This window comes from Gobius niger (assembly GCF_951799975.1).
Source record: "Gobius niger genome assembly, chromosome: 13".
In the NCBI taxonomy this organism is placed as follows: domain Eukaryota; kingdom Metazoa; phylum Chordata; class Actinopteri; order Gobiiformes; family Gobiidae; genus Gobius; species Gobius niger.
In genome coordinates, this window is record NC_136864.1 from 26545058 (window position 1) to 26572165 (window position 27108).

The 27108-nt window shown below is 42.1% G+C and overlaps 3 protein-coding genes across 3 annotated transcripts; 1 reads left to right on the forward strand and 2 right to left on the reverse strand.

Moving 5' to 3' along the window:
* Positions 1 to 38: 38 nt before the first annotated feature.
* LOC306972516 (tripartite motif-containing protein 16-like protein) lies at positions 39 to 1829 on the reverse strand. The gene has a single exon (XM_079569177.1). The coding sequence runs from the start codon at positions 1745 to 1747 to the stop codon at positions 128 to 130; it is 1620 nt and encodes a 539-aa protein (XP_079425303.1). The 5' UTR covers positions 1748 to 1829; the 3' UTR covers positions 39 to 127.
* Positions 1830 to 8242: 6413 nt separating this feature from the next.
* Positions 8243 to 15690, reverse strand: cldn1 (claudin 1). Its single transcript, XM_079569214.1, has 4 exons — positions 15462 to 15690; positions 12567 to 12731; positions 10056 to 10140; positions 8243 to 8410 (listed from the first exon to the last, which is right to left on the reverse strand). Exons 1-4 carry the CDS (start codon positions 15682 to 15684, stop codon positions 8248 to 8250), a joined length of 636 nt encoding a protein of 211 aa, XP_079425340.1. The 5' UTR covers positions 15685 to 15690; the 3' UTR covers positions 8243 to 8247.
* A 1390-nt stretch (positions 15691 to 17080) lies between these two features.
* On the forward strand, positions 17081 to 18897 carry LOC306972518 (uncharacterized protein). The gene is made up of 2 exons (XM_079569179.1): positions 17081 to 17156; positions 17231 to 18897. The coding sequence occupies exon 2, from the start codon at positions 17236 to 17238 to the stop codon at positions 18823 to 18825; it is 1590 nt and encodes a 529-aa protein (XP_079425305.1). The 5' UTR covers positions 17081 to 17156; positions 17231 to 17235; the 3' UTR covers positions 18826 to 18897.
* The last annotated feature ends 8211 nt before the right edge of the window (positions 18898 to 27108 follow it).

Sequence of the window (27108 nt, forward strand, 5' to 3'; positions counted from 1 at the left end):
GCCAACAGGCCCAAAACCCTCGTCTAATGTTGAAAAGCTCTAGTTAAACACAGCTATATTGTGCTATCAAAACGTTCACACTTGTTTCATATTGTGCACAGCCCAGCAAGCCGCCCGTTGTCGCACTTTAACTTCCTTTACCCAGCTCACAGAACTCCGCGTAGGCCCCCTGATACCCCCCGAACCAGAACCCTGCGTACAGCGGCTGCGCGAACGCCGTCCGCACTCTGTGGAGCAACGTCACGGTGTCCGACACGCTGTAGAACGCCAGCACGCCCTCCTTGTGGTCCACGTACACCCCCACCCGGGACGTCCAGGGCCCCGATACGGGAGTCTTGACCGCCTTGTGTATGAACTTGTAACTGCTGCTGGTGTTGCACTCCAGCGCCCAGGACTTGTCGTTAAACCCGAACGCCACGTCCGTCATGGGGCCCGCCCGGGCGATGTCCTTGTACGCCACGGCCACGGTCACCCGCTTCTTCCGCCACTCCACTTCGAAGTAGCACTTTCCGCCGCCGAGACTCTCTTTGCTCAGCACCTGGCGCCATCGCAGGAATCTTTTCGGGTGGCTCGGATACGTCGCTTCTTCTCGCATCAGCGTGGCCCTCCGGTCGTTCTCGGACAGGGCCAGCTGGGCGTTCACCGTGTCCGGGTCCAGGGCGATGGGCCGGGCGTGGGGCAACAAGTCACCCCTGCTCGACGATTCAGTCCGGGATGGCGGTGACGCTTGGATCTCTTCGGCTGCATCCTCGAACAAAATCTGCTTTATCTTCTCCTTCACACTGGAGAGATTCGCAGCCACGTTGTCGAAGTAGCACCTCGGTTTGGTTTTCACCCTGGGTAGCTCCTGCGCCGCGCCGATTTCAGCCATGGATGGGTAGTCCTCCAAAAACTGGCTGTCCGTCTGGTAAACAAACAGCTTCCCCAGCTCGGCCTCTTTGCACTTCAACTCTGCCATTTCTTGCTCGAGCTTGTCCTGGAGCATTTGCACGCGGATGACCTCTATGTCCAAGTTCGAGCTGATTTCTCGCTTCACTTCATAGTGTCTCTTCTGGACGAGGCTCATCAGCTCAGAGAACACCCTGTCACAGTCTCTGCTCGCCTTGTCCACCGCCAGAAACGTCTTATCCAGCTCGATTTGCAGCACTTTGATGTCCCTCTCCTTGTAGGAAATCTGCTGGTGGATCTTCTGCTGCCTGGCCTCCAGCTCTCGCTGCCTCTCCGCCCGGGCGACCGCCGCCGGCACCACGCAGTGATCCCTGTGCTCGCACTCGGCGCACAGCACGCACACGCAGCTCTGGTCCACCTGGCAGAACATCGACATTACCTCGTTGTGCCTGGAGCAGATCGCCTCCTGGTCCCGGGTCAGCTCCAGGTCCTCCACCAGATCCGCCAGCATCGCGTTGACGGCCAGGGGAGGCCTCGGGCGGAACGTGTGGCCGCACTGGGGGCAGCTGTAGATCCTCCGCTGGTCCTCCTCGTCCCAGAACTTTTTGATGCAGCCCATGCAGTAGCTGTGCTTGCAGGGAGTCGTCACGGGGTTGTTGAGCAAGTCCAGGCAAATGGAGCAATAAAAACGCTCCCTGTTTTTCTGGAGACCGCTATGAGCCATTTTTTTTTGTTTTTTTGGTGTGTTTCTCTCCCACGTGTCAGCAGCCCGGGCGGAAACGCGATACTCCCTTTTCCAAACTTTTTTAGGCAGTCCGTTTTGGTCTGGGCTTGTTGTTGTTGATATAAAAAACAACATGGAGGGGGTGGCGCGACGCTAGTGAGCGGGATACGCGGATCCAGGCAGTATAGAGATTAGCGTGCGAGGGGAAACCAGGAAGTAGAGGGGCAGTTTGGAATTTTTTAAAGGGAAAGTGCTGCTGACGTAGGGAAAAAGTCGATTTCGACCATAATATTTTAAAATTATTCCGTGTAAATCGTTTATAATGTATTAACCTTCGCCTTTTCTAAGTTCAATTTGACCCAAACCTAAAAGTTGTTGCTGCATTTTTTCTCTCGCCTATTTTGTAGCTTTTAGGAATGAGTTTGAGCACATGTGGCTTCCTCTGTCATTGTTTGTCATAACAGAGTCGGGTATAGGGCCTTTAACCCCTTAACTCCCACCTGAACCGAGCACATTTTCTCCAGTTTGGCTTTACCCCAATCCAAAAGCTTCTGGAAAAAAGGTGTGAGAATAGTGCCAAAACTGAGACGAAAACAATGATGAAAATGTGACAAAAAAGTGAGAAAAGTTTGACAAAAAAGTGACGAAAAATTGATGAAAAAGTGGCAAAAATGTCACAAAAATGACAAAAGAAATGACAAAAAATGAAAAAAAAAAAGGCAAAAATGTGACAAAAAATTTATAAAAATTGACCAAAAAATTAGACGAAAAAAAGACAAAAATGTGATTTAAAATTGACAAAAAGTTGTTGAAAAAAATGACAGAAAAATGACAAAAAAAGTGACAAAAAAATCACAAGTATTTGACAAAAAATTGATTTAAAAAATTGACAAAAAAATGACAAAAATTAGACGAAAAAAGAAAAAAAATGACGAAAATGTGATAGAAAATTGACAAAAAGTTGACGAAAAAATTACAAAAATGTGACAAAATGACAAAAAAAATGAGTTACAAAAATGAGTTGAACACCCGACAAAAAAATTATGGAGAAAAAAATCTGATGACGTGAGAAAAAAGATCCTCTCGGTTCAGGCGGGAGTTAAGAGGTTAAGTGGCTAATTTTCAGGGGGAGTAGAAGCTACAGAGTAAGCTTTTTTATCACTTTTTTTAAATCACGTTTTTGTTGCATATTTTGTCACTTTTTGTCACTCTTTCCTTTTCAGTTTATTTGTAGAGCACGATTCATACACAAAGTGCTTCACATGAAATCAGCAGCTCGTTTTGTCGCCATTTTGACGCTTTTTCCAAGCTCTGATATCCTTGTCACGGTCGTCTTTGTGCCGCGTTATCGATGTGGTCGTTGTCTGGTTGGTTTTATTGAAATGGAAAACACGTACTTTAATGAATCGGCCCTTTCACACTTTGAAATGTGACCGTGACCTAATGGCTTCACACTATGGCCCGCTGATCACTGTGGGGTCGTCTCGTCATGGCCTGTTGTTGTGTTGATTTCCTCAGTCAGAGGTGTTTTCGTTACAATGCGGTCGATAAGAAGTGAAAGGAGGCCAATGGGGCAATTGCAAACGTGTCATAAATACATTGGCTTGGGTTTTTTGTATTTCAAGTAAACTAATCAGGCTGCACTTTGAGGGTTTAACTTGGGCAGGGTTCAAGTGTCACAAAATGAAGATGGAGGGAATGAGCGTGAATTAGCATTAGCATCAGGCGAGCACTCGGCAGGGGGTACTTACTTTCAGATCTAAAAAAAGTGAAACTGAGAAGTGTTTCAATATTATTTAAAAGAAAACTTATTTTTAATGATAATTAGCTGTAAAAGGTTTGAAACTCTGAGTGATTTTGCTTCATTTTTAACAGAATAAGATACAAAAAAATTAGTTTAACGGATTTTTTTTTTCAAAATAATTGGCTGCACCTCGGTGTTAATTTCGACAACATATTTTAATTTAGTCTTAGTCTTTTGACGAAAATGTAATTCAATTTTAGTCGAGAGTTAGTAAAAAAAATCTCCAATTTTAGTCTAGTTTTAGTCGGCTAAAATTGCAAGTAAATTTAGTCACTAAATTTAAGATTTACTTGACTTTTATTTATAATATTCATTCTAATCATATTTAATCTTGTTCCTCTGCTTCATGGAGCTGCTCCACATGATAAAGCTCAGAGCTGTTCACTTGGTGGTGACTGTAAATGATCTGAGGCTCTTTCAGACGGTCAATAGAAGTTTGGATGATTTTAGTCTCTTCTTTTCTTTTCATTTTTATTTAGTCTTATTGTCGTCCAGTGGTTCCCAACCTTTTTCGTCTCATGTACCCCTTGAAGCATTAATTTATACTCCGAGTACCCCCTAACTCAAAGATCCCGCCAAAAATCTTAACAAATTAAGCAACTAAACATGGATTATTCAGTATTTAGTAGAGTGTAATATTCAAAATACAGCAAAAATACTCTCAAAGTCAAGCCTTTTACTCAAAATCATAATTAAAACTAACTTTTCTTTTAAAGTAATATTGAAGCTATCTCTGTCCCCTCCTTTTTAAATCTGAGGTAAGTCCAGTACCCCCTGCCAAGTTCTCAAGTACCCCAAGGGGTCCCCGTACCCCTGGTTGGGAAACACTGTTGTAGTTTAGTTTAGTTTAGTTTAGTTTAGTTTAGTTTAGTTTAGTTTAGTTTAGTTTAGTTTAGTTTAGTTTAGTTTAGTTTAGTTTAGTTTAGTTTAATTTATTTGAGCAACTACATTTACCTGATTTACAAATACACATTAACCAGTCACAGATGCTCAAAAGGAGTCGGCTGAAGCAAGAAGCTCATGAGCGCCTGCCCCACATTCAACATAATAAACGTTTACCATTTACAGATATACATGAAGACTGTATCCACAACCAAGAAGAAGTTTGCACATAAAAGGAAAATGAAATGACATGAGTGGAACGCAGAGACTCCATAGCTAGCATTTCCTATTTGATACTAAACAAGTAACAAGAAAATAAGGAAATAAGAAAATTCATGTATTCGATTTTCCAAACCCAGGCTCATACAACTGCGTTTAAGATTTACATTTATGCTATTGCATTCATCAGAAATGAGAATTATGAATTATGATCATACAAAACAAATGAATTTGTTATTATTATTAATATTTAAATGTTATTACCATCATTATAAATTATTTGTTTTTTATTATTTTTGATGACATCCTAGATATTGCGAATGAATATTATAATATTACAATATTATACTATTTTACAGGCATATTTAATATTCCGAGATTAAGTGGGATCTTGTTTACTAGACACTGAGATCCTGCTAAAACAATTGTTGTCATTACTATTGCCACTACAATATCTTTATGTACAAGTGTTTTTGCCCTATAGTGTGGTGCATTAAAAGCCAACAAGCCCTCCCCCAGCTGACAGACTAAAATATCTGGGCATTTTAGTCATAGTTTTAGTCTCATTAAATAAATCATAGGAAATATATGATTGGAATAGTTGTGTTATTATTACGGACACCAGTTACAAAATGAATGACTAAAATAAGAGCTAAAGTGAGTTTGTGGAGCCTTTCATGTGTTAAGGATTCAAAAGTTTAACAAGTTTAATGAAAATTTGATCAAAAGTGACCATGAACTGATCTCGCACAAGGAGCCTTTACGCTTTATAGCCCAAAACTGATAACCTCTTAACCCCGGCCATAACCGAGCACATTTTCTCCAGTTCGACTTGACCTGAATCCAAAACAAAAAACAACAAAAAAGTGCTGAAAAAGCAAAAAAAACAGTTACAAAAAGTGACAAAAATGTTTCATAAGTGAGGATGAAAAACCCATAACAAAACAGGCAATGAAAACGCACTAAAAAAGGGAAAATGCCAGTTTTGCAGGTCTTAGGTTTCAGATGAAGCGTTACACTGGCCTATAGCTGTGAGCTCCAGTCAGGAAACGTTTAGATTTGGGTAAAGCTGAGCTGTAGAAAATGTGCTCGGTTCATGCGGGAGTTAAGAAGTTAAGAAAGTTAGGAATGAGTTTGAGCACATGTGGCTTCCTCTTTCATTGTTAGTCATAACAAAGTCGGGTATAGGGCCTTTAATCCCCCCCCCCGAGTGAGGGACGGATGGAGCGTGAGATCGATAGATGGATCGGTGCGGCGTCAGCAGTGATGCGGTCGCTGTATCGGTCTGTCGTGGTGAAGAGGGAGCTGAGTCGGGGCAAAGCTCTCGATTTACAGATCGATCTACGTTCCCACCCTCACCTATGGTCATGAGATTTGGGTAATGACCAAAAGGACAAGATCGCGAATACAAGCGGCCGAAATGAGTTTCCTTCGCAGGGGGACTGGGCGCACCCTCCGAGATCGGGTGAGGAGCTCAGCTACCCGGGAGGAGCTCGGAGTAGAGTCGCTGCTCCTTCACGTCGAAAGGAGCAGCTGAGGTGGCTCGGGCATCTGTTCCGGATGCCTCCTGGTCGCCTCCCGCGGGAGGTGTTCCAGGCATGTCCTAGTGGGACAAGGCCTCGTGGAAGACCCAGGACACGGTGGTGGGACTATGTCTCCGAGCTGGCCTGGTGTCGCCTCGGGGTCCCCCCAGAACAGCTGGAGGAGGTGTGTGTGGATCGGGAAGTTTGGGCATCTCTGCTGAGACTGCTGCCCCCGCGACCCGGCCCCGGATAAAGCGGAAGAAAATGGATGGATGGATGGCTTTACCCCAATCCAAAAGCTTCTGGAAGAAAGGTGTGAAGATAGTGACAAAACTGAGACGAAAACAATTCTGAAAATGTGACAAAAAAGTGAGAAAAGTTTGACAAAAAAGCGACGAAAAATTGATGAAAAAGTGGCAAAATGTCACAAAAATGACAAAAGAAATGACAAAAAAATTACACAAAATTGATGAAAAAATGACAAAAATGTGATAGAAAATTGACAAAAAGATGACAAAAAAATGACAAAAATGTAAAAAAAAAAAAAAAAAAAAAAAGAGTTGAATACCTAACAAAAAACGGATGGAAAAAAAATCTGATGACGTGAGGAAAAAGATCCTCTCGGTTCAGGCGGGAGTTAAGAGGTTAAGTGGCTAATTTTCAGGGGGAGAAGCTACAGAGTAAGCATGGCCACAAGATGGCGCTCTCCTGCTGAGGCTCAACATGCCTGTGGGCCACAGTGAGCGTAGCTCGGGCAGTAGGGCAGCAGCAGCACTGTGAATGTGAATGTGAATGTGAATGTGAATGTGAATGTGAATGTGAATGTGGGGTGATGTTGACGTGTCCGGGCAGGAGCTGGTATGTGCAGCAGACACTCCCCTCAGCTCATAGTTTCTACTGCCTCAGGGCATACTTTTTACTCCCCAGAACAGTTTCAGTGTCATACTTCAGCCCTGCAGTGCGGTTTATCAAGCTAAATGTAAATACACCAATGTATCAAGTGAAACTCTTATCCAAAATGCTGTTAGAAAACGCATTATAACCGCCCACAATGAATATAATAACATCACTGTCATCCAAATAGATGCACCATGACTTCATTCAAAACACTGTAGAAATGTTCCATATGCTGCCAGTGTTAGTATGACTCATTATTTAAGAACGCTCAGTCAACGGAGCAAACAAGTACAATCTAAGAGGTCAATGTCACGACACAGGATGAAAATATTTCTACTTTTATGGAGGAATGAAATACAGTTAAGTATTATTGTACATTATGTGACAGGAAAGTAAGTCCAGTTTTATTTTACAAATCCACACAGACAAAGACACATAAGAAATGATACAGTTCATGTGACCCAAAGTCAAAATACCACATACTTGCTGTACATACTGTTGCTCCCAGGCTTTGTTCACTTTTAGCTTTCAGTTTTATGCAGTTTTAACACTTCTTAAATCCGTCAGTGAGTCTCAGATGTGTACGAGAATGCCATGGTGATGGTGGAAGGATACACTGTCCTAAGTAAAAATGCCTTTTTTTTTTGCTTTCTGTTGCTCCTTGCCTGCTTATCCGAGCTGATCTTCTATTTTAACCTCTTAACCCTCGATTTAACCAAACACATTTTCTGCAGTTCGACTAAAAGCTTCTTGAAAAAAGCGCCAAAACGAGGCCAGGAAAAATCTCGGATCAGGTTTGTAGGTCTTAGCTTTCAAGTGAGGCGTCACCCTGGCTGAGCTGGAGAAAATGGGCTCAATCAAGGCGGGGGTTCGGAGGTTAAAACACATGAAAAGCAAAAGAATCTGTAATATTTGTGTGGCAAAAGAATGTAATAACTTTCATTTCATGGCATCAAAATCCTGGCGTGTAAAATAATAAAGCATCATTCCATTAGAAATCTCATTGTCCCGTTTCCATAGTGACAATTCCACAAGTCCAGCAAATGTAATCCATGACTGACCATGAATATTATACACTTCAGTTTTCAAATATCAGCATATTCTCCGCAAAGTGTCCATTCAAAGTAGCATACAGATTTATACACACATCCCAAAAACACCAATACTACAGTTCAATGGAAAAACACAATATAAAAAGATGTACGACTCAAATGGGCCAAATATGTTGCCGTATTTTAAGGTAAACTTTGCAGCTTTCTTTCTTTTTTTTTTTTTTACAGCGCCCATCAGTCCTTTTCCGGCGTGCGCCTTCAGACGTAGTCCCGTCCGCTCTGTCCCGAGGAGGAGGGAGGGTAGCGGGGGGCCTTCCCGGAGCTGCCCTGGCTGCCGCAGCTACAGCAGAGGAACGCTCCCCCGATGATGCTGAGGAAGGCCGCGCCCCACCCCACGTACAGCGCGCTCCCAAACTCGTACCTGCGGGAACGACACGGCACAAGCTCGTCTCATCCTCGGATTTCAAAACACATCTTCCAAAAATCCATCAATAACAGACGTTTTACCTCAACGGAGACCAGAAAAACAAGGAAGGAGCTTGGATGAGTTTTGAAGGCCTTAGCTTTCAAATGAGGCGTTACCTTGGCCTATAGACTGTAAGCTCTCAGGCCTTTAATATTTGTGTAATGCTGGTAATTCTGAACTGGAGAAAATGTGCTCGGTTACGGCGGGGATTAAGGGGTTAAAAGCCGATAGACTGTGATATTAAAGGCGCATTGTGCAACTTTTTATTGGAAAAAAAAGTTGATTTGTGTGCCTGTTTGACCTTGTAGTGACCCAGCGGCCAAATGAGTGGTCTCTACAACGCTCTGGGATCAGTTGGTTTTGTGGTGAGAGGGTCCGTCAGCAGAGAAAACCTCCCAGCGCCTCCAAAGTAAGTAAGAGCTTCATTTGTATATCTCAGAGACCACTGTATCAATGTCAACTTTTTCTCCCCACATAAAACGTTGCACCATGTACCTTTAAGGCGAGACACTGCAGGTGAAGAGGGAAAAAATGTATATTCACAGATATCAATTTGAAACTTTTGCTGTCGACTGGCATAAATGTGAGAAAAAAATACATTGCAAGTTTTCTGTCATTTTATCTTTTCATTTAAGAACAAGGTGTTTTATGCCTAAAAATGATCCAAATTTCCCATCTTTTCGGCGACGAAATCTGAATAATGGATAGAGCTACTTTCAAATGTATGGTTTCATTTTATTGATAAATGAGTTACCAAGACTTTTTCAGAGGGGATTTTGGATTTCTTGTTTAGTTTTAAAATAAGCTGTTTTTTAGTGGAAAAATTTGTAACAATGTAATTTTCGACTCATTTTTTGACATTCAAAACTCAATAAATGGGGCCAGGGATTAGATCATAGGTGTCAAACTCTGGCCCGCGGGCCAAATTTGGCCCGCAATGTAATTATATTTGGCCTGCAAGGCTATACCAAAATGACTACTCGAGCTGGCTCACCGGTATTATACTTTTTTTTTTCAGATTTTGCATATCTGGACTTTTAAGTTACATATTGTATAGTAATAAGTGTTGCTTGTTCCATATTCAATGTTAAAGCAAATCTTGTTTGGGTCCATATTAAAAGGTTCATTTGTTCCATGGTGGCCCGCGACTTTGTTCAAGTTTTACATTTTGGCCCACTGTGTATTTGAGTTTGACACCCCTGGATTAGATAATAAAAAATCCCTCTGAAAAAATCTTCCAAATATTGTTCAGTCCAAGGCTGGAAAATGTGAAGTCTTTAGGTCCGACTGACGTGGACATAGTGTCGCCACAATGACAGAAAAATGTGTTTTGAGAAAAAGAGCCTTGAAATTGCATTGTCCCATATAAGTCTATGGGGGAACATTGAATCAGCGCAATATTTAAACATGTTTTTGTGAAGATTAGGCATATTTTCTGTTTCCGGGTGAAAGCTTATATGTTCAGAGACCAATTTGGCCCAAAACCTGAAAACTGAAAAAATAGAGTTTTGCCTGTAGTGTCTCCCTTTAACTGAAACTCGGCTAAAGATCAACGCGGTGATTATGAAATTCCTTCAAAAGTGGCGAAGTCAGAGCGTACCTGGCGTTAGTGGGAGTGAAGGGGTTGTAGAAGTCCTGTGCCACCCTGTGCCCGTACCACGACGTTCCCACCAGCGCCATGACTCCTGGAGAGAGCAGGAGAAGAAGACACACACAAGTTACTTCATGTTGGAGGAGGTACATTTCACCTGTTTTTTGGCTCAAATAAACAGCACTGGACATAATACACCCTGAACAACAGAGTCATGTGAAGCCCATTAATCCATTTTATTCAGTTCACTACGCGTCACATAATACTGTAACGGCCTACTCACTGGCCTCTCTAAACGAGCTATCAGACAGCTACAGTACATCCAGAACGCTGCTGCTCGAGTCCTGACAAGAACCAGGAAATATGACCATATTAGTCCAGTGCTCCGGTCTCTGCACTGGCTTCCTGTCAGTCAAAGAATAGACTTTAAAACAGCTCTGCTTGTCTACAAGTCTTTTCATGGTTTAGCTCCAAAGTACAACTCTGACATGTTAGAGCCGTATGAACCATCTCGGGCCCTGAGAACTTCAGGGAGGGGTCTCCTGGTGGTTCCCAGAGTCAATAATAAACACGGTGAGGCTGCATTTCAGTTTCATGCAGCTAAAATCTGGAACAGTCTTCACGAGGATGTGAGACAGGCCTCAACTCTGACAATGTTCAAATCCAGGCTGAAAACAGTTCTTTTTACCAATGCATATGACTGAAAGTATTTATCTGCACTCTCGCCTTTTACTGTAATTGATTAATTTTATGTTGATGTTTTTATTGATTCTATTTGTTTTCAACTGTGAAGCACTTTGAATTGCCTTGTGTATGAATTGTGCTCTACAAATAAACTTGCCTTGCCTTGCCTTACTTAGTACGGACCTCTAAGGCTACTGTGGCACTTGCTAAACCCTGAAAAGTTACATAGTGTTTCTTTAATGTTTTGCTGGTCAGTGAATGGTGCACTATGCGACTTTTTATGTAAAAATTTTCCATAAAAATGTGACTGAGCAACTTTTACTTTTATTGGATTCACATTTGATTGGGTGTGAGTGTGTTTGACTTAAAGGGACACTGCGTAACATTTTGGACTATATTGTAGCCATCAGTGCAAAACGTGCTCTTTTTGACCAGCACCAACACAGAAAAATGCTGTTACTGCAGGGAATAATCAAACAATGGATTTGGACATAACCTATTTTAATCTAAAATTCTACTGACTTTAGTCACATCTCCATGGAGACGAGCTGGAGACGCACCCACTCCTGGTAAAGTTACAGTCATGTCTTAGGAGAGCTGAGCCCCTCACAGCAAAAACACATGTTTGTTTGTACATTTATGAGGGATTTTTCCATCTATCTCAAAGGGGTATTATGCAAAATCGACTTTTTCAAGCATCATGTTATTCTGTCATTCCCTCATTAAAAACATGCCTGAAGTGTTGCCTTGGCACATTCACGTATTTTTGAGTAATCTGTAAAAACTCTGATGGCGGCCATTTTAGGGATAGGTTTGCCTGAGTCCTCCTAGGAACGCCCCCACCTCCTAGAGACGCCTCCGAGCTTTCGTCACCAGCCGAGTAACCAACCACTGCTCCTCAGCAGAACCCCCTCCCCACTGATGCCACAGACAGCGTGTGGAGGGGGCGTGTCGGAAAGGGTCAGAGGTTCTTAAAGAGGGGGTATTATGCTTTTTTCAATCACATAGCACCAGTCTATATCACACTACAATGATGACCAAACCTTCTGTTGGTCTGTAAATGCAGTAAATTAGAATAACTGCCTTGTATAAAATTGCTCTCTCAAAATGGCTGTAGTGAATGTCTTGAAATAGGCCTCTGTCTCTTTAAGAACCTCTGACTCTTTCCGACACGCCCCCTCCACATGCTGTCTGTGGCATCAGTGGGGAGGGGGTTCTGCTGAGGAGCAGTGGTTGGTTACTCGGCTGGTGACGAAAGCTCGGAGGCGTCTCCAGGAGGTGGGGGCGTTCCTAGGAGGACTCAGGCAAACCTATCCCTAAAATGGCCGCCATCAGAGTTTTTACAGATCATTCAAAAATACGTGAATGTGCCAAGGCAACACACATGTAAAGCTTGAAAAAGTCAATTTTGCATAATACCCCCCCTTTAAAGAGACAGAGGCCCGTTTCAAGACATTCGCTACAGCCATTTTGAGAGAGCACTTTTATACAAGGCAGTTATTCTAATTTACTGCATTTATAGACCAACAGAAGGTTTCGTCATCATTGTAGTGTGATATAGACTGGTGCTGTGTGATTGAAAAATAAAATAAAAATAAAATAAATGCTGGTATTTCGATTTTATTTAAAAGTTAAATCCTACACGGTGTGGCTTTAATTAATTAAATCAAGTACTTCGACTGTCACTGAACTCTCACACACGCACTGCCACATGTGATTTAACTTTAGATCATTATGTGGACCAAACTGTAGTGACCAGAGTGAAGCACATACACAGCAGTACTGCAGTTTGAATATGTTCTATTGTTTGTGCGTAACCCACAGATTCACACTGACCCGCGATGATGAAGACCACCCCTCCGGCCAGAGCCACCTTGTCCTTCTGCTGCGGGGAGTCTGCCATACACGTGGTGCAGCGCATCCCCACCACAGCCACCATCATCGCAATGAAGGAGAAGAGCACCGAGGTCAGCATCAGCCCACGGGTGCCCTGGACGATGCCTGCACAGAGGAAGAAAGAAAGGTGAGTGTCCCGGTGGCTCATACTGTCGCTGTGTGGAGAGGGGAGAGGGTTAGAAGGCAAGCAATAATAATAATGGCTCACGTTTGTTTTGCGCTTTACAAGCCTGTGGTTCCCCCCAGGGTTCAGTAATTGGCCCTAAACTTTTTATATTATTTATTAATAATATATTTGAGGCTTCCAAGGACATGAATTTTTTGTTGTTTGCTGATGACGCAACTGTGTACAAGTCTGGAACAGATTTAAATGAATTAATGGCCAATGTTGAAAGAGAAATGACAGTATTATATTAAAGACATGGTTTGATTATAATAAATTGTTCTTAAACTGGGATAAGACAAATTATATGGTGTTTGGAAATAAGAAAAATGCATGTACAAAACTAGTTATTGAAGATGTAAATATTGAATGTGTCTCCAAAATCAAATTTTTGGGGGGTTATCCTAGACAGCAAACTTAGCAGGAAGCCTCATATCGACCACATCAAAGGTAAAGTTAGTAAAAATATTGGTATCCTATATAAGGTTAAACACACATTGGATGAGGCTTCATTACAGCTTTTATACTCAGCCTTAATTGTTCCTTATATAACATACTGTATTGAAGTGTGGGGTAATGCATGCACCGGTTATACAGAAAGGCTGTTCTTGCTCCAGAAGAAAGCCATAAGAATTGTGACTCTCAAAGGTCCACGAGACCACACAAACAAATTGTTCATAAAATTGCAGACCTTGAAATTTAATGGTCAAATTTAAAATACTACAAATTATGTGGAGAGTGAAAAATAAGTTGGTGCCAATACATATCCAAAACAAATGTATGTTAATCACAGATAGTAGCAACAGAAGAAAGGGCAATTTCTGGGCACCATATTCACACACTTCACATTATTGTGTCTGTAATAACGCCATGGCTGGATAAAAAATTTGAACTGAACTCAACAAGTTTCTCAAAGTGCTCACTGTAGTCATTATTGCTATGCTAAGCTATGTTGTAGCCACAGCCGCCCCTGAGTAGACTCATCTAGTCTGCATCATTGGCCCCTCTGACTGCCAACCACCCATGGCCTCTGGTTGTGCTGTTTTACGACCACAACGCCCGACATTGATGCAGTACCTCCATATAGGGGCGGCAGAATAAGCTAGTCTTCCATAAGCAAGCATTACACTTCAAAAAACAACTTCAAAGCCTGGTGCCTGATTTTCCTAAACTTTCTACAACTGAAGCTGAACCGCTCACAGCGAACACACGTGTTTGTTTATTCATTCTATAGGTATTTTTCAACAGTAAAAAATATCTGTAATAAAATAAATGCTCGTATACTATTCTGGCCTATAGCTGTGAGCTCCAGTCAAGAAACGTTTAGATTTGGGTAAAGCTGAACTGTAGAAAATGTGCTCGGTTCATGTGGGAGTTAAGAGGTAAAGAAAGTTAGGAATGAGTTTGAGCACATGTGGCTTCCTCTTTCATTGTTAGTCATAACAAAGTCGGGTATAGGGCCTTTAACCCCTTAACTCCCACCTGAACCGAGCACTTTTTCTCTCAGTTTGGCTTTACCCCGATCCAAAAGCTTCTGGAAAAAAGGTGTGAAAATAGTGACAAAACTGAGACGAAAACAATGATGAAAATGTGACAAAAAAGTTTGACAAAAAAGTGACAAAAAATGGATGAAAAAGTGGCAAAAATGTCACAAAAATGACAAAAAAAGTGACAAAAATTACAATAAAAGTGACAAAAATTTGATAAAAAAGTGACAAAAAAATTACAAAAAAGTGACAAAAATTAGATAAAAAAAGTGACAAAAAAATTACTAAAAACTAGACGAAAAAATGACAAAAAATGACAAAAATGTGATAGAAAATGTGACAAAAATTTGATAAAAAGTTGACCAAAAAATGACAAAAATTAGACGAAAAAATGACCAAAAAAATGACAAAAATGTGATTGAAAATTGACAAAAAGTTGATGAAAAAATGACAAAGAAAATGAGTTGCAAAAATGAGTTGAAAACCCAACAAAAAAATAATGGGAAAAAAAAATCTGATGACGTGAGGAAAAAGATCCTCTCGGTTCAGTATACGAGCATCAATAAAATAAATGCTCCATACTATTCTGAGTGAAATGTTGTGCAGTGTGGCTTCAAAGTGCAATAGTCATTCCACTGGCAGATTTTTGTTACTGGGCAAAATAAGGACAAACAACTGACAAGGACAAGGTTTGCAATGAGAAGTGCATTGAAAAGGATTGAAAATAGATTTGAGGAATCCTGTCTTTACTATAATAATAACATTACAAATTGTGAATAGAGTGTTAGTTTGTGCATTGTGCATGTTTTGCTTTGCTTTCCTGAGTCCTGTGTGAAGTGGGTTGTGGTATTTGACTGACATGTCCCTACTGGCCCAGAAGCTCCCGCTCACTCACTTCTGAGAAAGATTTGAATGACCACTGACTTTGTCCATGAATACATTCCAAACAGAAGAAGAAGAGAAAAAAAAAGCTGTTTCTGTAGCTCATATTGTTGCTTTTATATTACGGGTTGAAAAACGTCAAATTTTTAGAGATACAGAATTAAATCCAGGCCTCAAAATTGGTTCACTGCACGTTTTTATTCTTCTTTTCTACACTGAAACGTTTCAATCTCACATATTCTTTGAAACAAGCTCATTAAAAGTTGTCGTTTGGAGTTTCAGCACAAACAGAGCAAGCCTCACCTGGCAGCTGCAGCAGCGAGTCGTACACTTTACACTGCACCTGGCCCGTGCTCTGGGAGGCGCAGGTCTTCCACAGCCCCTCGTACAGCGCCTGTGCCGTTATGATGTTGTCCCCGGCGTACGACGAGGCCTTCCACTCCACCATCACCGTGGACGCGATGGAGCCGATGAAGCCCAGGAAGGCCAGGCAGAAGCCCATCAGCTGGATGCCCGCGTTGGCCATATCTGTTCTTTTTCACTCGGAGGGGAGCGCGGTGGTGCTTCTGCGAGGGAGAGGGCTGAGGGAATGGGGGCAGGTGGCGCCTGGTGCAGTCAGAGAGCGGTTTACCTGTTGTTTCGTGACCTGCAGCAAAGGATGGTCCCGAATTCCACCGCCGGGACGGGAGGAGAAGGGCCGGTGGGACATCTAGTGGAGGTCGGGCAAAAGTGCAGAGCAGATGTGACAGTGGGGAGGAAGAAAACATAAAGTTAATTTAACAAAAAACAGAATTCAAACCATTTGCGTCGACTACTGGTTTGCACACTTTTAAGAATTTCTCAATGGTCTTCAGATTGTAGTCACCGGAAATGGCTTTGACTTCACAGACCTGTTGAAAACCACTTCAGATGACTATATGATGAAGCTCATTGAGAAAATGGCAAGACTAAAAGATGGCAATTTTGAAGAATTTAAAGGGGCTAGATGCAAGTTAGCCATTGTATACACATTACTGCCACCTCAGGTCATACGTGTAACTGCAGCTTCTATATTAAGCTCGTGCATGACGGCACTTCGGACCCGAATTAACACCTTTTTGAGAGACAGTGCAGGATTTTAGAGGCAGTTGTGGTGAACAGGTCTGGGCTCATTCTACACATTAGGACATTACTGGAACATGCAGCGGGAGGAAAACACTTAATTTTGACATTTTTAAACTCTGTATAGTCCCTTTAAGACAGGTGTGTCCAAAGTGCGGCCCGCGGGCCAAATGTGGCCCTCAGACCAATTTTTGGTGGCCCTCGGGCTGCTTGCTGAATCGGTTCACGTCATCAGAGATGGTCCTTTTTATTTAATATGTGATAATTCTACACAATTCTAACCTAACAACTAGCATTTTATTGTGAGACAGAGCTGGCATTAAGGTTTTAAGCCTAAATAAAGGCATGAGGCACAATTTAAACCTCTGCTACTCGAAGGTTTCGTGGAACTAACCACCGACCCATGGCCCTTTACCCCGTGTACGCTCCAATATGTGACCCCCCATGAAAAAAGTTTGGACACCCCTGCTTTAAGACATTTAATTGGGTTATTTCACACCTTCATTCATAGTTGAATGCCTTCGATGCCTTCGATGAGAATAACACAACAAAAAAGTGTTTGACGGATACTGTAATAAAAAAATAATAATTATAAAAATAAATAATAACATGAAATCTCACTTTACAGCTCAATAATAACATGGTTATATGAACACTATATATTTTGTGGTAATGTACAGAGGTTTATAATTAGTCATATTACTGTAAAATAAAGCAGATAAGCAACTGTATGTCCCGTTTCCACATCTTTTTTTCCCTTTCTGCCTTGTTTTGAAATTTGTACTGATTTTTCGCGAGCTCTGCCTCCGCTCTGGCCAAAGGTTCTGTTGCCTCATTCAGTTCAGACTGTGTTCACTTGCTCTCTGCGTTGGCTGGAGTTTACCTTCTCTTACTGAGGTGAGTGTAAATAAATCATTTCCTTTGAATCCCTTTATCTAGATTCTTATTCTGCCATTTGACCGTCTTCCTAGAGAACATGGCCAAGCCGCTGTTGATCTCCTTGCTGCTGCTGCTACTCGCCCTGGAGCGGAGCATTTCCCAGTCTGACCTGTGCCCCTACCGCTGCCAGTGCTTCAGTCCCGCGCAGGTCCTGTGTGCCGACGAGCGCATGTCCTCCCTCCCCCTAAACATGTCCCGCCAGGTCCGGGAATTCATCGTGATGACCTCCTCCGTGTCCTACCTCTTCGCCAACTCTCTGGACGTCGGCCCTCAACTCTCCAAACTGGTTTTCCTCAACAACGCCATCCGCAGCATCCACGCGCACACCTTCCAGCACCTCACGCAGCTGCGGGAGCTGGAGATCAGCGGGAACCCTTGGCTCGAACGCCTGTACCTGGGGACGTTCTCCATGCAGCGCGACTTGACGAAGCTAATGCTAAACTACAATCGCTTGAAGACGGTGCTGCCCGGGATGTTCGCGTCGCTCAAACAGCTCGACACTTTGCAAATGAAAGGCAACATCATCTCGCATCTTCCGCCGTTGGTTTTCGGAAACATGAGCAATCTCAGAGTCTTGGATTTGTCTCTGAATAAACTGGAGGTTGTGACGGGGCAGACGTTTGCCGGTTTGGACAAGTTGGAAATTCTAAAACTGAACCACAACTTGCTGGCGAACCTCTCTTCGGACTTGTTTTCTGATGTCGCGACGCTGACAGAGCTCCACCTGGAAGGAAATAAGATCTCTCAACTTAGCGAACACTGTTTTGTCAATCTGACCAACTTGGAAGTGTTGAATCTCAGGGGAAATCTTTTGAAGGCGTTTAGCGGCGACGTATTTGGATTGTCTCCGAAGTTGCGAGAACTGAATCTAAAAGGCAACCGCCTGAGTGAGTGTGCACATTTGGGAAACCTGTCTTCACTGACTGCCCTTGACTTGTCTTCAAATCAACTCTCCACTCTTCACGGGGACGTCTTCAACAACATCACAAGCCTTGAGAACTTGGATCTCTCCGATAATCACATTTCCTTTTTGCCCGAGACCGTTTTCAGTGATCTTTTCGACCTCAAAGTCGTTGATTTACAATTCAACAATTTAAGCATGATCGAGCCGAGGCTATTCGAAGACCAGGCGCTTATCGAGAAACTTTACCTGTCCCATAACCGACTGCAAACTCTCCCGGAAGGACTCATGGACACGTTTTCGAATCACCACGTGTTGCAGCTTCACGGTAACCCTTGGAAATGCGACTGCGGCCTGTGGTACCTTCACGACTGGGTTTTGCGAAACGGGCAAAACGTGGAGATGCTTGACAGGACGTTGTGCGAGAGTCCGGGATTTCTGAACAGACGCTCGCTGGATTCTGTGGACAAGGAGCAGCTGGTTTGTCGCGTGGCTAAAGAGCATTCTGTGGACGTCCGTAACTGTCTTCTGCAGGTGACCGGCGACGCGGTGGTGATCAAATGCAAAGTGGAGACGTGTCTGCCGCTAACGGTGAAGGTTCAGCTGCAAGACGAATCGGGGAATGTGAAAGAGCACGTCGTTAGGAATGAAGGTTCCAATAACACCCAATGTAGCATTGCCAAGGATGTCAAGGCAAACCAGTTTTCTGATTACCCTGATCTTTAAAGGGCATGGGTTGGATAATTGTAAGAAGTGTTGAACATGCGTTGTATGTAATGTCTCACGAACAAAAGTCCAAATGACAGAAAAAAATAAATCTAATGTCCTGTGCAGCGTTTAGTGTCATTTTAGGTTGAAGACATTGGTTCAGGACGTTAACTGGACGCAAAGAGCAAACGTGCTAATTCTTTCTGCAACTAATTTGAATCAGCATGATTAATATGAATGTGTGGGTTGTTTCTAGATTTACCACTGAATGGCTGCAAGAACAGGGCTAAAGAGCGGCATGTGTCAGATATCTGATAAAGAGAAGCACACTTGCAATGCAACTTTATTATATTGGCTTACATTTAACGTATGTTCCTTTTCCTTTTAAAGTGATAGTGTGGAAGTCTAAATGTGGAAGTCTTATGTACACTATCACTTTTCCTTTTAAAGTGATAGTGTGGAAGTCTAAATGTTTTACAAATTTTAAAATAAAATGAGCAAAATCGACCACTGGTCTTGCATTTTGATGTAAAGTAAGTAATAAGGTGTTGTTCAGGGCTTAATTTGATCACCCGTTTGGGGGAACGCATTCCCCCAATTCAATTTTTTTCAGGGTAGAGGATCCGGGAAATATTTGGGAGGATCCGGCAAAAAAATGATCTGATATAATGGTGTCTAATGAGAGTGTTCTGGCAAATGTTTTGGTCTGTTCCCCCAATCCATTCACATCAGACCAAAGGTGTTCCTGAAAATACTAATTTACAAATTAAGCACTGGTGTTGTTTTTATAACGTGTTACCATTGAATTTCAGTAAAGTCCCTCTTTCCCGGATCTTAACTAATCAGAGTCCTCCCGTGTCGACCAATGAGGCGAGCTTTTCCTGTGAGCCAGCCTGTCAGGTCCAATCAGGAGGGAGTGGGAGGAGCTTGATCATTTACTTTTGAAGATTCTATTCCTGCTCTCCTCATTTTGCAAACTAAGAAGGGCTTTCTGGTTAAAGACGGAGGAATTTGTTTACTTTCAAATTTCACTCTATCGCCCCTCACTTTGCAAACTTACGGACTATCACTTTAAATGTATCAAAAGCAAATCTTAATGTAATGTCTTCCATTACAGCCATAATTGTGGAAAAATACAGCATCTTCTCATAATTGGTGTTAAAAATGTAAAAAAGAACCCTTTGAAAGCAGCTCCCAAAGCCTCTCTTTGTTTCTACATAAGCTTGAAGAGCCACATTTTACAAGCATTTCCTTTTTTGTGCACACTCTGTAAGCACTTAGGCAAATATAGTCTCGTATCCGCGTCTAGCTGGTCATTGTTGACATTTCCAGAAAAGCAAGGGCAAGATTTTATAAAGTAAAGATCGATCAATGTTCGATCAATGCTTTATGCGTTATTGAAGAAGTAGGCACCATTTCTGGGTGATGTGGATAGAAGGTAAATACAAAGTTGACATTAATAGGGGAAACAGAAAGAATTTGCTGACGTCATTGTTTTTTCTGAGTCAATACAGTAAAGCCTCCGTCAGCTGATAGACAGTAGACATGGGGGCTGACGGTCAAAGATCAAGTCAACACGGTTCATGAAAACCGGAAAGTCTGGGTCAACAGCTCCTCTTTCTAACCCTACTGAATTTAGACTTTCCTGGATATTTATGTAAGGTCAACCAAGAAGATTGAGCTTTTGGTTTTCCGCTATCGTCACCTGCTTTTCACTGTCAGTCCGTCACATCTCTCAAACAATCCCCTTTAGAGTGTTCGGTGCAAGTCGCGTTGTCGCAGATCTCTCGAAAAATCAAGAGCGCAAACAAAAGTGTGCAGCGGTGCCTTGAGCCGAGTGCTCCTGAAAGCTGCTGACAAGGGAGCTCACAGATGGCTACTCCCGAAGACACTGGCCGGCCCCGTGGTTTAACAGGGGTCAGAGGCCAGGGGGTCGATTGGGTCGTCGGGCCTCTGAGTGACATCACCGTTCAAGCACAAAGGCACTGTCCGTCTCACTCCGAGGCCGTCCGGAGAGGGGTAATCCTCGCTCCGCCTGCAGGAGAAGCTAATCACAATTCAGACTTCGGCTTATTGTTGTTTGTTTTCAATCAGTTCACCATAATGTTTCATAAGAGATCCAAATGATGAAGAATACTTACTGGACAATGACGGGTAGGGACAGTTTTCTTTCTGATCAAACAGGTGGAGGAACCAAGCCTTCCCATTATTATTTTTGGTACAAATATTAGTACATCACATTGACAACTTCAGGGAAATCTTTTACAGGAAGTGACAATATCTTCCTACATTTTTTTTGAATACGTTATCAGGTATTAAGACCTCTGTTACATACTATAATAATGTTCATAATCTATCTTAAGAAGAAATATTCCCGCACAACTCAAAAAAGTATGTCTGTTACACGAAGTGGAGTCGACCTCAGGAACTCTTTAGAAGAGGATTTAAAAATGTGTTCAACTGTAGGACAATTTAAAATAACGTACAGAAAGCAAATACTGGAAAAGTCTGCAAAGCTCCTGTAATTAATCATCTGTTCCTGAACTTTGAATTGTCTTTGTTATTTTGATCCGATAATGAGAAGTATGTTATGAATGTGCACCTTCAGCCTTATGCAAGTGCAAACACAAGAATGTTATGAACTAATGACTTTACTGTCTGGGATTTGCTAAGAGGAGCCGTTTGTTGATTTAATTTAATATTTGCTACCAAGGCAATTCCTCAGTCTGGAATTGCCGCATAGATCTCATGGTTAAAGCCTAATTATACACTAAAAATATTGTTCCGTGAGCAGTAGTTTAAGTTGGGTAAGTCTGAAAGGAGGGGTAGGGCCTTATAAGTTAGAACTAACTTCTTCCCACTCCCTTTGAGCAGCACTAACCTCTTATGTTGTGAAAAAATCCTGTATGTTATATGTATACTATACCTGTATGCATCTGTTGCTCAAATAAACTAAACTAAACTAAACTAAACTAAACTAAACTAAACTAAACTAAACTAAACTAAACTAAACTAAACTAAACTAAACTAAACTAAACTAAACTAAACTAAACTAAACTAAACTAAACTAAACTAAACTAAACTAAACTAAACTAAACTAAACTAAACATCTTGTGGTCCATCCAGACTAGGAACTTTGCTGGACGTTGCCTGCCCCAAAAAGTCTCTTTTGCAATTGCATTGCTGCAGGTCCTGTAACGTCCTCCACTCTTACCGTAAAATACCTGAAAAGACAGGCAGTGATGAGACAAGTTCTCAGTTTTGTTGCACTTATTTGAAGAAATGTCAACAGGCATTGCAATTGCAGTGTGGCCATGCTGCTCACAGTGAAGTGTGTACAAAGAGGACGTCTTTTTTTGTACAGAGTAGGGCAGGCTATGCTTCAAGGGGGAAGTTTTTATCATTGGTGTGTGAGAAGTCATGGGAGAACCGCTTGCCGGGGCGCTTTCCTGGCCTTGGACCCTTATCAGCACCTGCTCTTCAGACACAACCGGAACAGTGCCACTGATTGCTGGAGTCAGTCTGCAACTTCACAATAATTTCAGATGCCTCATTTCTACAGATTAAACGAGAGTGACTATGCGTTCCCTCATATCTCTATCTCTAAGTTAGCACTTGGAAACTACCATGGGCAGTGACTGATATAGAGAACTGTGCAGGGTCTTCGGATCAATCACTGACAATTAGCCTTCCTGCTTATAGCGTTTGTCAAACCCCCCGTCCCCCCTGACCGGACTCCCGTGCCTGCTCGATTGCCCTGCTGTGGTGCCCAACACAAAGTCCTGACGGAACAAAGCAGCAGGGTTTCCCACACGCTGCAGAGTGGACACTGAAGTGGGAGGGCGCGGAGCAGGTCCCGGGGACAAAGGGCAAGGGTCGAACAAGATTCAGGCCACTGGCTAGAGCTCGGAACGGGACAGGAGCGGGTCATTAGCATGCAGAGGTATTTCCCGCCCCTATATATCTGTCATTCTCTTTGGCCTGTGTACATGTCTTTATACAGAAACGATCAGGAGGCCGAGACCGATTGAAAAGATACAGATTAGTCGTCCGAGCATTTAAAGAGGCTCCGTGCACCATCCGTGCTGTGTGTGCGCGGGATGCTTTCGGCTACGGTAACTTCCTGTTGGCCAGTGTCAAGGTTGCCAGGTCGTTGAATCGTAGCACTTGACAAAATACAATTACACTCATTCCGAACTGTAGCATTTAGCACTGTAGTAAATAAGTAATTTATACTCGATTAACCTCCGTAGAGCTAGTTGTCTCTGCATTTCACCAATCCTAATGGTCAGAAACACCTGGCTGGAAGATGAATCTATTGTATATGTTTTTAGTAGATACAAGCAACAGCTAACACCCCAAACAGCTAAAACGATGACTGTGACAGCAAACTGGAATAGAAAGTATTTGTATTTGTACCTCATGGGTGTCATTGGTATATCTTTAAAGGAGAAGCATAACTTGCTGCCGTAGCTCAACTGATGGTTCATTATTATTGGCATTATGTTTACAACAGAGGTCTATACACAGGTTTCACCCATATGTAATAATCTGGTCTGTCAAATTATTACTTGAGGCAAGGTAGTACTTCAGGTAGAATATCATTTAAATAAGTGTGATGAATAATAACTTTGCAGCTTCAAGAACATGAAGATCCCATCTGAATTCAGCACCTGTGCGGCAACAGTATAGGGACAAACCCTCTTCCCTGTGGTGAGTAAGTGACATTGACAGTTTTAAATGGGAATAACATGATCATGCAGCTATTTGTTTCTTTTATCTTTAGGGCCTTAATGGGGGTTTAGCAGAGCAGGAAGTATATTTATAAAAGTATATAAATTTTCAATTGAACAGATCCTCAAAAACTCTACTTTAAAGGGACTAGACTGAATTTAAAAATGTTAAAATTGTTGTGCCGTCATGCACAAGCTTAATATAGAAACTGCAGTTACGCGTAAGACCTGAGGTGGCAGTGGTGAGTATAAAAATGACAACTTCTATCTAGTCCCTTTAACGCAGTATACCTAAGCAACGCAACTTAGATATTGACCACCTTCGCATGCAATAAACAGCAGTGAAAATCAATATTTCAAAGTGGGAACTCCTCAGATCCATAGCAAGGACAACAACCCGATTAAAACCCCGACCGCCCACACAACCCCTTCTCCAATTTATATCTGATTGTGTTTTGTCTTAGCGATTATCCGAATCTCTTCAGTGAGTCGTGAAATGGGAAGCTTTCTGTGGCAGGTGTCCATTAGCTCCTCCGTCCCGGCCAGTGGATCCCAGACACACCTCTCCCATGATACACAATGACTGGAACATCGCCAGCGCACAAAAGCTCCTCTTTTGCGCCCTCCGCAAAAAAGGAGCGCTCCTTTGCTTACAAACAAGCGCCATTCTTCCCCCCCGGCCCGACCCGACCCGCCACGCACAAATCGCGGACGTTTTAGGGGCCGAATTAGGGACAGCTGACCTGATGTGGATGTTAAGTGGACGTCGGCGATGTCACCCACAATGGTAATCTTTCAGAGATCAGCCAGAGATGGGGTTTGTCTTGTTCGGCCCCCCGGGGGAGGATAACAACGGGCGATAAGCTCCTTATCATCACATTACAATTATTGACGGTGAATTGGGACCCCCTCTCTGTCCAGCTCCCCCTCTAACCCTCTCACCGTTTTGTTTTCAGTTCAAATGGGGAGGTTTCTTACTAAAGGAGATATAGGCATTGTTTCATAAGTAAAAACTCGGCGGAGACACAAAGGCGGACGCTCCCACACTCCGGCGGACAGCAGCTTCTCGAGTGCTGTTTGTTTGGCTTTAGAAATATTCTCAAGTATCACTCAAAACTCAAGGGCCTTCAAATCAACTCCACAACTTTGGAACGGACTGGTTCATTTGGACGTTTTTGTGCTATTTGATATGATTATTGTTTAAAGAATGCATTTAAAGCAGTACTAAGTAACTCTTCCCCCTAGAGGCCATAAGCGCAACTGCAGGTGTAGTAGCAAGTTACGATTTTTTTACTTATTAATTGTCTTGGAGAGCAAATCCTACACTGACAGGAAAGGCGAAGGGAGAGAGGGATATTGTACATCCAATTATACAATGGAAATATTTTTTTTCACTCAAACTTGGCTGTAAATACTGTTTAAAGTGACGTTAGCCCGCAGTTCGCTTTGCCCGTTAGCATGTTAGCTTCTTCTTCGTGATTCCATTAGTGTGTATTGCTTTCTCCGGACCGGTGGCAGTCAAGTTGCAAACACGGTTTTCTGTTCAGAGACACCAGGGGGAGATGAAAGACCCTCCAATCATCCCATAAACACTTGTATTACCCCCACAGGGACTACGGAAAGGATTTATTAAGGTAAACACGTTACTTAGTACTGCTTTAAATAACTCAAAAGAAAATTCAATTTCCATCTTCATAAATGTTGATTTTAACATCACAAGTTTCATTACGATACATGGGGGGGAAACTGGTACAGGGCCTTTAGTTCTTCATTGTAAAGTTCGGTGTGAACAGCCTTAATGCTACAGCCCCGCCTGTAGTTGCCTTGCTGTCTTTGTTGGTTGTCATTCACCCGATTGTATCACTTCTATGTTTTCATATGTGCTTGTAGGAGAGAGGTTTCTATTTTTCTTTACAATTATTCATGTTACTACATTGTTGTTGCATATGTCTTTTTTTTAATTCTCTTTTTGTCTGTCCTTGACACCAAAACATAAATCCGACTCAAACATTTACTTGAGACAGTCACAACTTTTTACTCGAGTCAAAATTATTACAAAATAACTAGTGCTGTCAATTGATTCTTTTTTAAAGGGGCTAGATGCAAGTTGGCCATTTTATACTCACTACTGCCACTCCAGGTCATACGTGTAACTGCACCTTCTTTATGAAGCTCGTGCATGACGGCACTTCGGACCCGAACTAACAACTTTTTGAGTGACAGTGCAGGATTTTAGAGGCAGTTGTGGTGAACAGGTCTGAGCTCATTCTACACATTAGGACATGGCTGGAACATGTAGGGGAGGAAAATATATAATTTTAACATTTTTAAACGGTGTAATTAATCACACTTAGATTAATCACGGCTCATTTTTCTCGAATAATTATGTTCATTGTTGATCCTTGGCCAACATAAAACACTCAAATTTAAAGCATTTGCGACATTTCATTAACCAAATATTCACAGTTTGATCTTTCTATGGGAAAAGCCAAACAGTTTATAACAGGGATCTGCAACCTGTCGCTCTCGCTCTCATTTCTACATGAGTCACATTTGGTGCTGAACATTTGGAACAGAATCTGCTAACTTTTATGGAGATAAAATAGAGTTTCCGGACACAATTTAAGTCATTTTCATTGAAAAAGACACAAGCCTGTTGCTTTAGCTCTGTTACTTTTGTTACATAAAAGTCCCTCATTGTGTAAAAAGGTTAGACATGCTTTCAGCTCATGTGTGTGTCAGATACAGGAGTGTGTTTGGTCAAAACATATGAGGTGATCAATTGCGATTAATTCATGATTAATGCATAAAATAAATAAAAATAAAATGTATTTTTTTCAATTAATCGTGAGTTAAGTACAGCTTTAATCAAAAAGCTTCTTGAAAAGAGCGTCAAAAACGAGACGTAAATGAGGATGAAAACGTGACAAAAAACGGCACCAGAAAAACAACAAAAAAGTGACGTCAACATAAGGAATAATCTTAAATGTTTTGCAGGTCTTAGCTTTCAAATGAGGCGGTACGCTAGCCTGTAGGCTGTGAGCTCCAGTCCTGAAGCTTTTAAATTTGGGTAAAGCCAAACTGTAGAGAATGTCCCGGACTTAGCTTAACCTCTCAACACAGCACACTTTCTCCTGTTTGGCATTACCCAAACCAAAAACCTCTTGAAAAAAGGTAAAACTAACTAAAAGACAAAAAAGCATAAAAACAGCAATAAAAAGCAACAAAAAAGTGAATATGTTAGGCTACTCTGCCCTCCTATGACATTTATATTGGATGATATTCTGATACATTAAAACATATAGATTTTCCACTGATTATTTTCCATCCATAATCCCCACAAAACACACGACACAAACAGGAAAAAAAAAGTCTCGTATCGTTAAGAGCCAAGCAGTGTCACTTTTACATAAATTCATCTTATTATGCAATTCCCGCTCGTCTTTACAAATTCTTTAGACTTTTGTTTCAGTCACGGCAATAAATAAAGTGTTTTTGGACGTTGCGAGCATATGGCCCGGGGAACCATGAGGCCCCCCCTGAAATGCCGCTGCTCTCCTCCACAACA

Coding starts and splice junctions, on each gene's coding strand:
- LOC306972518 (XM_079569179.1), top strand. CDS start 17,236: ATGGCCAAGCCGCTGTTGATCTCCTTGCTGCTGCTGCTACTCGCCCTG.
- cldn1 (XM_079569214.1), bottom strand. CDS start 15,684: ATGGCCAACGCGGGCATCCAGCTGATGGGCTTCTGCCTGGCCTTCCTG. Junction 12,732..15,461: donor CTCGCTGCTGCAGCTGCCAG/GTGAGGCTTGCT, acceptor TCCTCTGTGCAG/GCATCGTCCAGGGCACCCGT. Junction 10,141..12,566: donor GGTGGTCTTCATCATCGCGG/GTCAGTGTGAAT, acceptor TGCTCTCTCCAG/GAGTCATGGCGCTGGTGGGA.
- LOC306972516 (XM_079569177.1), bottom strand. CDS start 1,747: ATGTTGTTTTTTATATCAACAACAACAAGCCCAGACCAAAACGGACTG.